The sequence below is a fragment of the Nymphaea colorata genome, chromosome 2 (assembly GCF_008831285.2).
Source record: "Nymphaea colorata isolate Beijing-Zhang1983 chromosome 2, ASM883128v2, whole genome shotgun sequence".
In the NCBI taxonomy this organism is placed as follows: domain Eukaryota; kingdom Viridiplantae; phylum Streptophyta; class Magnoliopsida; order Nymphaeales; family Nymphaeaceae; genus Nymphaea; species Nymphaea colorata.
The window spans coordinates 13,214,697-13,230,655 of NC_045139.1; the positions used below are offsets into that span (position 1 = coordinate 13,214,697).

Genomic DNA, 15,959 nt, shown 5'->3' on the forward strand with positions numbered 1-15,959 from the left:
GAAAAATGTTTACCTCGATTCAGAAACAAGGAAACAATTAAAACTCTAGCAAAAATGCTATTAAATTGATATTAAATAGAAACTTCTAATACATGATGCTAGGACATGATAACAAAGTAATACAAGAACCTGGTCATGCCATTTCCAATTTTAGGTGCATAGAATCATCCATGTTCCCAATTGTTTTCATGAGCACATAAACATGCACTAGAGTCTACAAGAGCTTCCTCACAATTTATAATAAATATTTAAAAGATGAACTTTCCAAAATTTATAATGTAAGCCATGTAAATACAAAATGAAAATTTGAGAAGAAAATTTCCAATATTTTATCAAAGACATGAAAGATTCACAAAGCATTTACATACATTTGAAAAAAATCTTTGAAATTTTGAAAAATTCCTACAAGAACCAGCAGTAAAAATTTACATTTTATCGAGAAACATTCAAAAAAAAAAAAGAAATTAAGCAAAATTCTACAAAAGATTAAGAGGCCAAATGCTTTGGGAAAAAAAATATACAAATTTTCATCCAAGATACGAGACTTATTATTATACAGCATACGCGAGAATGAGATGTAGTAATGTGCGGCCCCTCTCTTTCTCAGTTTTGCTCGCAAGAGATGTGGCGGGTGGAGCTTTAGATCCCACTGGTTGTTTGGATAAAACCTTCCTGATTCAGAATTTAGCAAGCTAGACAGCCCCAAGCCTAGTTTAAATAAATACCAATCATAAGAAAAGAAGGGGGAGGACCAACTTGACACTCGATTCTTGCAAGCGACATAAAGTAATAACAACATAAAATTTTGCAAGAGGCGAGGGAATGGGAAAGAAGCATGCATATAATGCATGTATGTATGTATGTATTAAGGAAAGGATGAGAAAGATAGGGAGAGGGAGACTGTTCAACGTTTGAACATTAAGCTAAGCAGAGTTGGGGCTCAAGTCACCAAAGCAATTGTAGCCAGCCAGGCTTTTACTCAGTCAGTGGTGGGGTGCCTCCACGGCGAGCGAGACAAGTTGAAGCGTCGACCATGTCAACCCACTTCTTCATTACTTAATAATTTAATTGACTTGCTCCAAGCTCTAAGTTTGATGAATTCCACTGTTTCTCCTACTTGTCTCTTTATTTATTTATTTCTTTCTTTCTTCCCCGACCACCTGCCTTCTTCCCACGCTCTTCCGTCTCACCCCAATCAATCAATCGGTACTACTGCAACTGCAACTCGACTTGTTTCCGCTGCCATGGCCATGGGCGGAAGCCAACGCGTCCCTTCTATTTTCAGGCCCCACATTTTTACAGAAACTCTTTAACTACCTCCTATCATATTTTAAATAATACCCTTTCCTTTTAAAACCATAACCCAAGGAGGGTTCCCCTCCCCTTTCCCATTAAATTAACCGAACCCGAATCCTTCTACCTCTTCCATTACTCCCAAAACCCGTTCCCTTCCCCCCCACCTCCTCTTCTCTCTTCCCTCTCCTTTCTTCTCCCTTTCTTTCCACACTTCTTGGGCTTAAACTCCCACTCCCCTCTTTCCTTCCCTTCCCTGCTTCTTTTCCCCTTTAATTTTTCTCATACCCTTTTATTTTGTTTTCATCTTCTAAGTTACCTCTCCACTACTTGGAATCGCTTTTTTTTTTTTCCCAATTAGTCTTAATTATTTCCTTAATTAGATTGGATCTGGGCTTTTCATCTTCAAGTCGTCGTCCTTTCCTCTCTGTCCCCTCCTCCATTTGTCGAAACAGAACCCGATTTATTGACAAAGAATACAGGCGAGTTTCCATCTTTCTTTGAATACGCGAAAAAAATCGTCTGTGGAGACGTCTTATGTACGGTCGATTCGTGTGGTCTTGAACCCAATGTCGTCCGACTTGCTTGAAGATTAGGAAATCCATACCTACATTTTCAGGCGGATGAAAGACGGATCTGAGGGGAGGAGTTTCATTCTCCTCCCTCCTTGCACTCCGTAAAGGAAGAAATTCGATGTCAGATCGAGGTTACCGGGAACTCAGAGTCGGAATTTGAAGGTGCTTTTGAATGGGGAATACGTGCGTCGGCCCGACTTTTGCGAAAAGCGGCTTTTTCCAGTCTGTGTCCGCTGCCGCCATATGGAGAGCGAAGGCGCCGGAGCAGATTCTCCCACCGGATGGTCCCGACGCACGGTCGGATCACCCTGCAGAATCGACGCTTCCCGAACCGCCTGCTGTTCAGGACAGGCCTCCTTCTCCCATAAAAATGGCCGAAGAGGCACCAAAACCAGAACCCCAGGTGCCTAAGAAGTCGTCGCCAGCACCGTCGTCGGATGTTAAGCGGCAGACCAGCATCCGCAGTTGCGTTCTTGGGAGGAAGACGGAGAATTTGAAGGATCTCTACAGCCTTGGCAGGAAGCTTGGCCAGGGCCAGTTCGGAACCACTTATCTTTGCGTAGAAAAGGCCACCGGAAAGGAGTATGCCTGTAAATCCATCGCGAAGAGGAAGTTGACCACCGAGGAGGATGTCGAAGACGTGAGGAGGGAAATTCAGATAATGCACCACCTTGCTGGTCACCCGAACGTGATATCTATTAAAGGCGCTTATGAGGATGCCGTCGCAGTTCACGTGGTCATGGAGTTATGTGCTGGTGGGGAGCTTTTCGATAGAATCATCTCCAAGGGCCATTATACAGAAAGGCAAGCGGCCGATCTTGCCAGAGTAATTGTCCGGGTTGTGGAAGCATGCCATTCTCTGGGTGTCATGCATCGCGATCTAAAGCCTGAGAATTTCCTTTTCATTGATCAGAGTGAGGAATCGCCGCTCAAAACTATTGACTTCGGATTGTCTATATTTTTCAAACCAGGTATATCCCAGATTCTGATGATTTCCATTTTCGAATTCTTTGGGCAAAGATACTTTCCTTTTAACTGTTATGTGTTTCGACGTTTGTATGTCCAACATTTGTTACTATTTGTGCCGATCAGGTTGGCGAATTTTATGTTCAATAATGCATTGAAGTTTAGACACGAACATTCGCCATTGGTCGTTAGAGGATGTTGTTCGTGAAATTTGCCCTTTTCACAGCTTGTTGCCTGATAGTTGGGTTATAGTTTGAGTGGTTTTCTTGCAGCGGTTGGCTATTTTAGCTATTGCAATAAGACCGAACTAGATTAATAAAATGTGAATGCCCCTTTGTCTAAAAGCTGCTTTTTTTTTTTTCTTTTCTTTTTGTGGGTCTATTGATGCTCTGACGCAAAAGGTTTTGGATTCCCCTGCCTGTAGGAGAAATTTTTAACGATGTGGTTGGGAGCCCTTACTATGTTGCACCAGAAGTACTCCGAAAACATTACGGGCCAGAAGCAGATGTATGGAGTGCAGGTGTCATCATTTACATCTTGTTAAGCGGAGTTCCTCCATTTTGGGCTGGTGAGAAGAATCTTTGATTTTCTTTTCCTCAGTTCTTGGTTGTTGATACTATGTTCGTCCCACAAAACTAGCTGCTTAAATTTTTGTTGCGTGGTTTTCTTACAGAAACCGAGCAGGGCATATTTGAACAGGTTTTACATGGTGAGCTTGATTTTTCAATGGATCCTTGGCCAACAGCCTCAAACGAGGCAAAGGACTTGATCAGAAGGATGCTTGTTAGGAATCCCAAAAAGCGGCTTACCGCTCATGAAGTCTTATGTAAGTTGGATTCTCTTCTGTACTTGGAGTGCTGATCTCTAGATATTCAAGTGCGTTGGTTTGTGAAGATACTTCTTTTTTCTTCAGAGATTTCACTTTTAAATCAATCAGAATGAATTTGTTTCTGAGAACAAAAAAAGAAATGAAGTGTCGTACTACTAGTACGGGGTGGGGATGATGCTTAATAATTTTATTCTCATTCTAGCTCACTATCTGACTTTTGAAATTGGCTAGCATTTGACCAGAACCATGCATACTCTCTTCAAAATCACAGGCCTTCCCATTTTTCAATAAGTCAGAATTTTGTTTGTGCTACTGCTGGTTACATTCTATGGCATTCCTCAGATGGATGATAAATGCCTGTTTTTCTTTGTGCTGTGAAAATTGTAGTAGTGGGTTGCAGCTTTTTGTCCTTTCAGAAGAGACCTGAAGAATTGTCTTTTTTATTTTCATTTTTCTTTGGGTGGAAGGTCAGAAAGCAGTGAAGTTAATTCCAATAATTTCTATAACTATTTCAACCGATTAAATTGCATTTGCGGCTTTCTTTCAGGTCACCCTTGGGTTCAAGTTGATGGGGTTGCACCTGATAAGCCCCTCGATTCTGCAGTTCTTACCCGTTTGAAGCAATTCTCTGCAATGAATAAGCTGAAAAAGATGGCTTTAAGAGTAAGTCACATCTTTATTCTTTCAAGAGTTTTCTCAATCAGCATTTCACATGGTAGAAGTTATGAGGAAGTCATCATGTGAATATAAATAGCACAATGCTCTTAAACTTTCTTTGCTGCAGAATGTGGAATTGAAAACTGGTTCTTGTTGTAGGTCATTGCTGAAAGTCTCTCAGAAGAAGAGATTGCTGGGCTAAAAGAAATGTTCAAGATGATAGATACTGACAACAGTGGATCTATCACTTTTGAGGAGCTTAAGGCTGGATTGAAAAGGGTTGGTGCCAATCTGATGGAGTCTGAAATCTACGCTTTAATGGAGGCAGTAAGTATTTCCTTAATGTTGTGTAAATTATCGTGCAGGATGATAAATTTTGTGTTTCCTTCAGTCTAGGCTGAGGTCCTGGAAACCTCATACTAGAAACTTTTGGAGTGGGGTGTGCCCAAATCTGCTTCCTTTATTTCTTTCCCCCTTTCCTTTGGTGGTTTATGCCAAGTGATATCAATTTATATTTGAGCACCAATCAGCTAAATTAGATTTTCCCTTTTCTTCTTCATGCATCTTGTAGTTTGTTGATTATAGTAATACCTCTGTTATTGGTTCATCTAGAAATTGATATTTCTTTTAATGTTTTTATTTTTCTGGGTGACCATATGTTCAACATTTAGCTGTAAAGGCTGCCAGGCTGCATCAGATTATTAGTTTGCTGTCCAGCTGTTCAGCTAATTCATTTGTTCAAACAACTATCTGGCAGGCGGATATAGACAATAGCGGGACCATTGACTATGGAGAGTTTATAGCTGCAACTCTTCATTTAAATAAAGCAGAACGAGAAGATCATCTAGTTGCAGCTTTCTCATATTTTGACAAAGATGGGAGTGGATACATCACGCAAGATGAACTTCAGCAAGTTTGTGAAGAATTTGGTATAGAAGATGCTCGTCTAGAAGAGATGATCCGTGAAGTGGATCAGGATAATGTGAGCTTTCATCTTATAAAATTGAAGATATTCTATCTTGTCTTAGCTGTGTACAATCTTCCTCTTTTTCTACAAGTTGCCTGTGTCATTAAATTAGTCAACTAGAATTCTCTTACTGGTAAAATTGTTTCCTTCAACATGAGCTAATTTGTTTGTCTTTGCAATTTCTCAGGATGGGCGGATAGACTACAATGAGTTTGTGGCTATGATGCAGAAAGGTCCTCCAGTTTTTGGTAAGAAAGGCCTGCAAAACAATTTTAGCATGGGTCTGAGAGAGGCGCTAAAAATTGGGATGTAGTTGTAACACTTGGTAACTTCTTTTCATCATTCGATTCGTTCTTGGAGAACCAGTGACATACAAGTTGTAAAAATCTTCCCAATTTGTGAGGTGGGATCGATCAATTGAGTATTGATGTTGGTAAAGCTCTAATTAGATCCATGCGAGCGGCCGTCTTGTATTTATTTGAAATTTCTGGTCGGGATAGAATTGAGATAGGTTTTTATTGTAGATACAGAATCTGATGTATAAAGCACATCAACTGTACCTTCTGGGTCATTAAGTTGCCGAGGAACTCTTACCGCCGAGTTGCTTTGCTTTGTATTTCTAAAGATTGATACTCGAGCTTCTTTGTATTAGCTTTCCGTCGCTTCCTTATTTTCATATCTTCAACAATAATTCAGCAGGTTGCATGTATAACAGCAAAACAAGGGTGCGCTTTCTTCTGCAGTGGTCTTTTGTTCTTTTTCCCCCTTTTAATTTCTATTGACATTTCTTTGATTTACTAACTCCTCAAGAGCCTTCCCAAGTACGAGGTAATGTTGTCACGTTTTGGTTCTACACAAAGAATCTGCTGGGCGTATCTAACTACGGACCTTGAGATCCCTAATACTGTTATTTCATGGGCCCTAGGACCCCAAGATCATCATACTTCAGATGCCATTACAGCAGATGCCTTCATTGCGTTCCGGACTTGTGATTTCTTATCAACTCGAACATCTTGCCGCTACCAGCTTAATGTTTCAACTATTTAAATCAGTGGTTGAACATTGTTGTCAACTGTAAAGTCAGTTACCCATGCTTTCTTCCTCCTCTGTTTTTTGATGGACGCTGGCTTCGTTGCATGGTCAGTCGAAACTCTTTACTTACGGGGGAAGGAAGTAACAAATGTATATTGCAAAGAATTTCCAAGCACCTATCTGTCAAAAAATTGGCTAAGCCAAAGCAAGTCCTGCCTAATGACCTAACTAGCCTTCTTATGGGGTGCGAGTGACCGGAAAATTGGCCTATATCCCGAAAACTTAAAGGATTAAAAACTGAAAAAGTAAGCTTTCCAGCTAGACACTGGCTGGGAATTTTGTTGGCCGTGGACACCTTATGGAGGTGACTAACCCATTCCCCGATCGGTGGATGGCCGAGAACCTCACTGAAAATTTGAAAGAAAAAAAAAAAGGGAAAGAAACAAAGAAGCAAATCATGGACAATTTGCCCCAGCCCTTCCCGATCAATAGCTGGTTCCATAAAATCCGGCTAGTTAGATACGAGACCAACCGTTTCCGGCCAAGAATCGTTGGACCCAAAGTGAGTTTCCTATTGTGAGAGAGGGGAATGAGCCCATTTTCCAATAGTTGGCAGCGTAGCGATTCATGGTTCTTTGGTAACAGGGTCTCGAATTTTAGAAACGTCATGTCTTCATGGTCAATTAGTACTCTTGCCCCAACCATGCTTGTTAATGAAGGTTTCAGCAACTCACCTTGGAGCTTCAAGTACAGGAAATACACGTAAGTTAAGAGGTTCTTTCTTATTGGCGACACTTCCCCAACCCCCAGCACCAAAGGAAATGTGGAACTCCGCCAATGATCCCACCCATACTTGGTGGGACCCGCCGTCACATACTAATGGAGGAGAGAGCAATTGGCTACTGCACTGGAGCAGCTTCGCTACGCCAAGTGCTTCAGGAAGATTAAGATACCATTATTTATCCTCTTAATGAAGTAGGCAATGCATCTAATCCCAGCAACACCTTGATTCTAGAATGAAGAAATTGCGGTAGTTAAAATTCAACTTCTGCAGCTGGAAAAGGTTGAGAATGGGGTATATTTGAAGCCAACAAATAACAATCTTGTTGGTTTGGAGGCAGCAGATGTTCAATAATCCGGCTTGGATTCATAGGTAAGAGAGCCTAACTTGTCTATCGGTTGTCTTCGCCCAACCCTTCTAACCCCCATTGTCAAGCCAGCACTTATTTCGAGTTAACGAGGGAGTTACTGATCGAATCACTTGCTGAGTCTCAGATGCTAATGCAATGCTTTGCTATGCCGTAATCTGTCAAAGACAGGATTAAGATGTGCTCCACAGACAGAAGAAGTTGTGTTGGTTGAAGGAAGGAAACATCGGTTGGAGATCAAACTGTCCCAAGGTTGATTCATATCATCCTTAAGCTGGGTCGTGCTAATCTTGTTTGTACCGTTTTAATCTTGTCTGACCTTGTTTCCACTTTCGTAATCTTATAAGAGGGGGTCGTGTTTTTTCAAAACACGGCCCAGAAGTTTTAACCGGACAAACGTGTTCTTCAAAACTCAGGCATCCACTCTTCAATTAGTTTGCTTCGCAAACAAGACTAAAGCGGAACATTAAGCAATCCATGGTTTCAAAATTTTATGAGTTACAAAAGCTTCTGTAGGACAGAGCGGCGCGGCGTTACTTGAAAAATTGAAAACTCTGACCACAAGGGACGGTCGATTCACCTTGCGGGAAGAAGCAGGAAGGAATAGTTTTTTAACTTTTAACCGGAGTGGCCGTGGTGGTGCAGGCTAGTTCCAATTGTATACTTCATCCTTCCAAAGAGAAGGAAAGAGTGAAGATGTTTATAGAAAACGGTGAGAAAATTTTAAAATGGTCCCGAACCAGTCCAGAAGACGGCTGTGTTCATGGGAGCTGTGCCATGAGAATGATGTCCTGCCCTTTCAAGTAATGAGGGCCTATTCCTGGCAAGGTTAGAGAAGGTCTGCATTGAAATTTTTTACTTGTTCTATTCTATCCCATGGGAATAATCACAACCCAACGTCGTCGTCGTCGTCGTCGTCCAATTGAAATCTTCATGCTGATCGCCCCCCGGCTGGGCGGGCAACTCAGCGGGCCGTTTTGCTAAAAATCAAAGTGGTGTCTTTCTGGCGCCAGCGGGCTTTTATGCATGCATGTGAAAAAGTCGGCACATCAAGGAACGGGAAAGGAAACGCGTGACGCCCACCCGCCTTCTTTTAAAGAAGAAACCAACCAACACAATAGACACACCAAATTCATGACATTTACCACTAACCGCTATCAGATTGACAACGCAGTCCTTTCAATCAAACTCGTCAGTAAAGCCACAAGGAACTTCTAACCTTCCAGCCTTCAAGTCGGTACATAAAGTTCAACTTACTTTCTTGAAAATTTTAACTGAGATAAGGGGTCAGGATAAAGATTCAGCCAGCCACCGAAGCATGTACAGATCAAGACACCACACGAGCGAACAAAAAGAGCAAGGCAAACGTCTCGGCGCAACCTCCAAACCAGAAAGCAGGACTGTTTCTGGTGAAAAGACATTAATTAACAATAGCAACAAACACAAAAGAATTTCTTTTTATTCACTTTTCTGTTTATTGTGGGCAGATGCGAAGACCACGTGAAGGCACACCTGGTCATCACCGCGTATAAATTCCCACCACCACAAACGGCAAATGGGAAATGCAGAAACTTGGTGCAAATGACAACCACAAAGAACAAAAATTATATTTATATGTACTAGCTCACTTCTTCCTTTGACAGGCTAGGGAAAACCTTTTAAAATACCATCTGCCTCGAACCCATCCTCGATGGCCACCACCAAAACAAAAATTTAAAAAGGAAGAAAATTGACGTTGAGAAATCAGCAGCTTCACCGACAACGATGCATCGGCCCCTCCCGGTTTAACCCAACAATTTACAGGTCGGATAGGAAGTAGCTGTAAAGCTGTAATCAGAGAGAGAGAGAGAGAGTGTGAGTCCAGCAGCCACAAGGGGATCATGAAGACGCTCCCTACCCGTGAACTCAAATTACGATATTCGGCTAAAAAGGCAACTGAGAAAAACGTAGAGAAAACTTTGCTCACCTCATGTTCGTTGGCATGTAGAGAGGCGTGAATCTTGTCTGATCATAGATAGCACTTTGCACGTTAGCTCGACCAATTTCCCTGCACAGACGCCCCGAATAGGAAAAATGCATATTTTAATTAGACCCACAAAATTCTGAGTGTGCTTGATGACAAAGTCAATGCTCCAATAGCACCATCAATAATTAATGCCCACTAATTAGTATCACACAATTTGTTTTCCTAATGGCAATAATATACGAGAAAATTGAAAGGAAAGAAACAAACATAACAAATAAGAAAAAAGCAGGCAAGGACCAATGCGTCTTAATTTCCACAACAACTAAAGGGGAGAAGATTACAAAAGATTCCCGCTCATTTTTAACATGTGCAGGAAACTTCACCGCAAATGGCACCCTTAATAGATAACTCAAAACCAATCTTTTGCCAATCAAAATAAAACGTGGAAGGCCAAATTCAGGACAGCGCGAGTCGCATTCAAGAGACATCTAGGGCAATCGCTGCAATCCCTTGCCAACCACCCAAACACAACCCCCACAAACCTCTCCCCCACCCTTTTCTTTCAAGTCCCCCGACATTTCTTCACTACAAAAATCATTCAAACACGGCCACTTAAGAGTCGTTTGGCAATGGGAATCTGAACAAAAAAATTAACGCATATTTATGAAACACTACGTTACAGTGCCCCATAAACCTGCGCCAATTTTAGGGCAGATACACGAGAGTAAATGTTACTGTTCTCATTGCCAAGTAACCCTTTAATTACTGCAAATAATATGTCCAATTAAATGAATCCAAAACATCCTGACAGTCCAAAATGAAACACATCAAATAAGGAAAAGGGATGCCTGTTACAAGGAAGACCCTGCGGCAGACAACTAATGCAGAATCACAGTTCCCAACTCAGACACAGACTCTCCAAGGAGTCACGGAATCGAGCAAGAAAAGTAAAATAATCCTTAACGTGGAAGGTAGTCTTAGAACAATGGGAAGAACAAGAAAAGCATCAAATATAAGAGAGAGAGAGAGAGGGAGAATCCACCAATCATTTGGAAGCAACTCCTCACTCTCTGAAACCTCTATATGCTTAGGAAGGGCAGCAGGGCCACTACTATCAAAGATGAGGCCGACACAGTAAAATCAATGAGCGGAGCCGTAAAAGATGACAAGGTGTTGTAGGCTCCATGAAGAACATGAAAACGAGAAGCGAACTATGAGAAAGATTAACCTCTCTCCTCACATAACTCCTGTCTTGGACAGCAATTGTTTAAGTCATCACTATTGTCTTTGATTATAAGACGAGAACACTTGGGTGACTTTAACTTATGAGACGCCAGCATGAAAGTCTTTCCTCCCTCCAAAACGAAATCAACTTTCTATCCCAACGGAACATCTAACTTACATTCTTAGATCAGTTTACCAGGACATGTGAACAGGATGTTATAGATATTAAAATTTAAAAAGTCCTAGATTATGCAATTGCTTATCCTCACAAAATCCCAAATGCACAACACCTTCTAGGTGAAGATTTTATGTTTTGGACAGTGAAGGTGACGTCCAAAAGGCAAAACTGGTTTCATAAGTGCGCCGGATCTGTTCTCGAGATATGGGAGGGAGTGTAACTGTGTAAGAATAATCCCTTCCTTGAGTTCCTCCCCAGAAAACAGAAAACAAAAATAACTGAGAAAGAACAAAGCGAGAAAAACCCGAGAGCTGTCGTGATAGACGAACCGGCATCAGATGGACTCATCCTAATGTCCACCATTTTTCCTACCGCTGGGGTTTCCCCCAATCCTAATCCTTCATTCCACGATGGCTATTCTTAGGGGTGGTCAAGAGGTCAAAGTAACGGAGGATATACCGGATTCAGTTCGGGATGAGGCTGGAAAAATCCAAAACTCTCAACCCAGAAAAGAGTAGTTCTTCGCCGATTTCCATGGCGCGAAGGAGTTGAATTGCGTGTTTCCGACTACCACCAGTATAGATGAAAAGCATCATTCTTCAAGGAATCAACGCAAGAACAGTGGAGGAGAAAGGCCCCCCATTTTCACCCCCAACGCTACAGTAGATACTAAATCCACCGGTTTCCTGGCGAAACCCTCCGTAAGTTGGGAGTCACGGAACCCAAAGAAACCACATTTGCCATCCCTACCTGGGCTGCGCCCAAATGCAGCATGAAACCTCTTCAAGCTACAGAAATCGCACTAACGGCATTAGATGTTTTCTGAGCTTTTCCTATTTGCTTACCGTATAAAATAGTTCCACCAAGAAGAAATCAAACATAGTGAATCATTCACATTGCAATCCACTTAGAAAAATGAAGATGAAAACTCAAGAGTTTATTGTGGGAAGAGAGAAAAAAAGAAAGATGAATAAGAAGAGAAGGATGCACCTCTCCGGGCGGCGGCTGGGCCAGAGGCCGGGGACTTGGCGGTCTTGACGGTAGCAGGTGAGTGGGTGGTGGAGGAGCCCTTAGCATCGGACGGGAAAAGAACCTTGTCGACTCCCTGCACCGATATTCTCCCATCCACATAGATATCAGGGTCGATCAGGTAGGCCGCCCCGTCGCCGTGGCCGAATCGGACGGACCCGTCGGCCTCCTGAGCGGTGACCTTGTAGGGCAGCCTGAGCGTGTCGTACCGAACTTTTCCGAATCGCCTGACGGCGTTGTACATGCTCTCCTCCGTCTGGTACTCAGGGATGAAGTGATAGTATATGATCTGCTCCGGCGCGCCTGGCTCGCTCAGCTGCTCGGTGGTCAGCCGCGCCATTGCCTCGTCGTTAGGCGCGAGTACGGTCAGCACGTATCCCTCCGACACCAGCCGCCCCATCTCGGTGGCGAGAGAGGTCAGGTTCACGAGAATGTCAGCCAACTCGTTGAAACCCCCGTAATGCAGCAGGGTGTGGATGAAGTCCTTCACCTGCGACTCGCCATCGAACCAGCGGTGACCCGACGAGGGTCCAGGTGCCGGAGCCGGGGCAGATGCCGGTGCTGAACCCACCGCCTCGTAGATCGGAGTGGAAGGCGTGTACGGTGGTGGGGAATATCCGTACTGGTCCGGCTTCGCCGGCTTCTTCTTCAGCTTCATCGTGGACGTATCGACCTCCGGCGCGCCCTTTGGCAGAACGGCGGAGATTGCGGCGAGGTTCCGGCGACGGTTGAACGCGTCCTGAACGGATCGGGGCACGAGGAGACGCTCGATCCCGTGGATGACGCCGTCAGGTCTGATGATATCGTCGAGGTGGACAACCGTGGCGCTGTCGACCTTCTTGGTGCCGTCAGCACGGTGGGAGAGGCGGAGGTCGTCGCGGACGGCGAGGGAGAGGGTGCGGCGGGGGGAGAGGTCGTTGTGAGGCCAGTCGCCGGAGAGGATGCGCTGGGGGACGACGTGGAACATGAGGAGGGACTGGAGGGAATGGAGGTTGCCGGGCTCAAGAAGGAAGCGCCTGAATTCGGGGTCGAGGTCGCGCTCGAGCGCCTCATTTCGAGGGGCAAAAATGGTGACATTGTGCTTGCCCAGGGCCTCCTCCAGCGTCTGCAGGAGCAACGCCTTCTCCACAAGCTCCGCCAGCTCCGTGTAGCGAGAGTCCAGCAGCGCCACCAGGACCGAGTTCGAGTTTACGGGGGTCCCGCCGGCGGAAGTTGCGGTCGGCGGACTAGCGGCGGCCTCGAGGGCTGCATTGCCGAGAAGCAAGAGAAGGAGCGGCAATATCAAGAGTTTGAAGCCATAGACCTTCTCCGGATCCATGGCCGTGAGATTGGTGGGTGGAGAACGGGAATATGATAGTGGTTGTCGGCAGGTGGAGGTGCCGTTCAGCGTTCCTCTCTTCTCTAGCTCAGCTCCAGGTGGAGGTGCTGTTCAGCGATTCATCTCTTCTCTCTCTTCGCCGCCTCTGTTCCTCCCAAACCGGGTTCTTTTCTTCTCTGCTCTGCTCTGCTCTTTCTCTTCTCTTCTCTTCTCTTCTCTTCCCTACTGGTGTTGTGTTCTGCGGCGCCTCTCTCTGCGGATTGGTTGTGGGAAGCCGCGGAGCTGAAGCAGATAATAAATTGGGATTTGTTGAGGGCAGAGTCAAGTCCGAAGGCCACGTGGCAGATCCGGGGAGAAATTATGGAGTACAGGCTGGCTGGCTGGCTGGCCGGCAGAGGGCCGCTGATCACGATTCTGCTTGCTGGACTGAACTTGAGACGGAGCCGAAGAACCGATCCGGAACCGCTTTAACTTTGATCCAACAAGATTCAAACTTTGTTCAAACTCGCATTTGATGGAAAATGTTTATATCATACTCGCATTTGCAGATGGAAATTGAATTAAATATGTATGTCCACAGGCAGGCACACCGGTTTGCTTTGCTCTCTCGTTAACAGCAACAGCTCATCAGCGGCGGGTCCCCCATCCATTCCAATAGAAGAAACTCACCCTGATGTGGCCATGCAAGATGATTTGGTCTGTAAAACCAGCAACTTGGATCTGCTGTCACATCTCTTCTCGCCGCACCGCCAAGCATCCTCAGCTTTTGACAATAAATACTCAAACATCATCATCCACGATTAAACTCCTAATCAGAGCCCCTAGCCAAGAAATAGAGATAAAAAAATAAGCACCCAAGAGGAAGACCACTGTGAGTGAGAGGCGATAATAAAGCAAGCGCCTATGTGCTATTACTAAACCAGGGAATCTCATTGAGACATAGTTACCAGACCAATATGTGATCAAGTTTAGCAGCAATTAACAAAACGGGGAAAGAAAGGTTTTAATGTGAGACTACTGGAACACCATTTTCGAGTCGCCCGCCATGTTGATTCTGAGTTTAATTTTTATTGTATTGATACTTGCTTTTAATGCATTTCTTGCAGATAATGCAAGAATGGTTACCTCTTGGGAAAGAAAGGTTTCCATGCCACAAGATCAAAAGGAAAAAGTTTCTGCTATTTATAAATAAACAGAAAGGGTGAGACGTGTCAGAGTACTCTACTTAATAGATCTGGAGATAGATATTTTATGTGGTGATGTCCGTAAGCGCTGCCGCTCTTTCGTGAGTATAAATTGATTTCCAACTTCATGAATGGGTGGTAGCATTCAAGTCATATAGAAAGGGTACGTAACAGAGGAGAGGCATAAAAGATGCCAAAATTACACGAGTTGAGAATATCTTGCCTTGTAGCATTACCTCATCAGTTCAACAAAAATTTTTGAGTAAGAATGGAAGGCATATTTTTGTGTCTCAAGGCACTGCAAGTGTCTTACTATGCCGGTAGATGGTTTCCTACTTGGATAAGTCCTTTATAAGCTATCTGCAAAGAGTTGGAACCTTTTGAAAGAATCTACCCATGGTAGCACAGCTACCCAACTTGGCAGCACTAGTCCTTTCCAACATGGAAAGCTTAGAGGAGCGGTCAGTTCATGCCCATGAACAAGTTAGAGGAAGCATAACCGATTCCTTATCTCTTTGAAATTTAAATGTTAAAAATTGAGACTTTTATCTATGGGATTGAATCGCTTGCTACATACGTATTCGTAGGATGGGAAGCTTGGAAGAATGGCCCAATTTGAAATAAAGCCTTGCCTCCAAAGTTTAGAGACTGAGAATTGCCCAAAATTGAGGGCAATACCTGATGGATGGACTTCGTAAACTGAAACGGGGGACCTTCCTAAGCTCGATCCAACATCCTTGACAAATACGTTGTTAGAGAACATCAGGAAGAAGTTAGAACTGCATGGGTTACCCGAAACCAATGCAAGCTGCAGATGTTGGGGACAGCAACAGCATTTAGTCCTGAATTGGCTTTTCAAACTTACTGTCTATTGTGTCCCAAATGGTTGAGGAACCCGCTACGATAGCAGCTGTCCTACAATACCATCATCTTACTAATTAAGCTTCAATATATGCAGATTTTCTCTAGCAATAGTGCCCAGTATCTAATGTATCATTCATTATTGTCGTTGAAGTTGTGTGATATTGATTCAGTAGACGGACGTAGTGTGTTCAGAAACTTGGGAAGTAAGATAGATCGGTGAAGTGGATTCTTTGCCAGATCAATGGATCCAGCATCTCCGAGATCTGCAAGCGTTGGCAATTGTGGACAGGCCCCAAGCTGACCTACTTGCCTGAATGGTTAGGTGAGTTATCCCAACTCAGTCACCTGCTGCCGGAGTTGAGGCGTCTGCCGGAGTGGGGTACCGTGATCTCTCACCCAACTTCAGAATTCTATCGTCATACTTCTCTGCCTTTGTTTTTCCGATTATCTTCTCCACTGCAAATGATAGGCGCCATGCCATGTTCATCAACAAGTGCCATTTCCTTGATTTGACGTAATCCTAAATTAACAGGCACCCGACCTGTTAAATTTAAACAAGTCTTTATGAATTTTTAATCTTAAGCTATTACTTGTCAATTCGCTGAGCCAGTCCACGTAGGAACGTTAGCGTGACCTTGTACTCCACAGTACCTGCAGCAGTGTAGAACGCCTGCCACCATCTATCCTAATCCTATAGCAGTGATTGATGTCATTGCTGTAAATCTATAC

At 43.9% G+C, this 15,959-nt stretch overlaps 2 protein-coding genes across 2 annotated transcripts; one reads left to right on the forward strand and one right to left on the reverse strand.

The window, feature by feature from the left end:
* The first annotated feature begins 1,249 nt into the window (after positions 1-1,249).
* LOC116247697 (calcium-dependent protein kinase 10-like) lies at positions 1,250-5,938 on the forward strand. Its single transcript, XM_031619954.2, has 7 exons — positions 1,250-2,839; positions 3,259-3,402; positions 3,508-3,660; positions 4,211-4,326; positions 4,480-4,647; positions 5,078-5,302; positions 5,475-5,938. Exons 1-7 carry the CDS (start codon positions 2,041-2,043, stop codon positions 5,598-5,600), a joined length of 1,731 nt encoding a protein of 576 aa, XP_031475814.1. The 5' UTR covers positions 1,250-2,040; the 3' UTR covers positions 5,601-5,938.
* Positions 5,939-8,891: 2,953 nt separating this feature from the next.
* Positions 8,892-13,455, reverse strand: LOC116247698 (fasciclin-like arabinogalactan protein 17). The gene is made up of 3 exons (XM_031619955.2): positions 11,826-13,455; positions 9,434-9,514; positions 8,892-9,294 (listed from the first exon to the last, which is right to left on the reverse strand). The coding sequence occupies exons 1-2, from the start codon at positions 13,180-13,182 to the stop codon at positions 9,435-9,437; spliced, it is 1,437 nt and encodes a 478-aa protein (XP_031475815.1). The 5' UTR covers positions 13,183-13,455; the 3' UTR covers positions 8,892-9,294; position 9,434.
* Between the last annotated feature and the right edge of the window lie 2,504 nt (positions 13,456-15,959).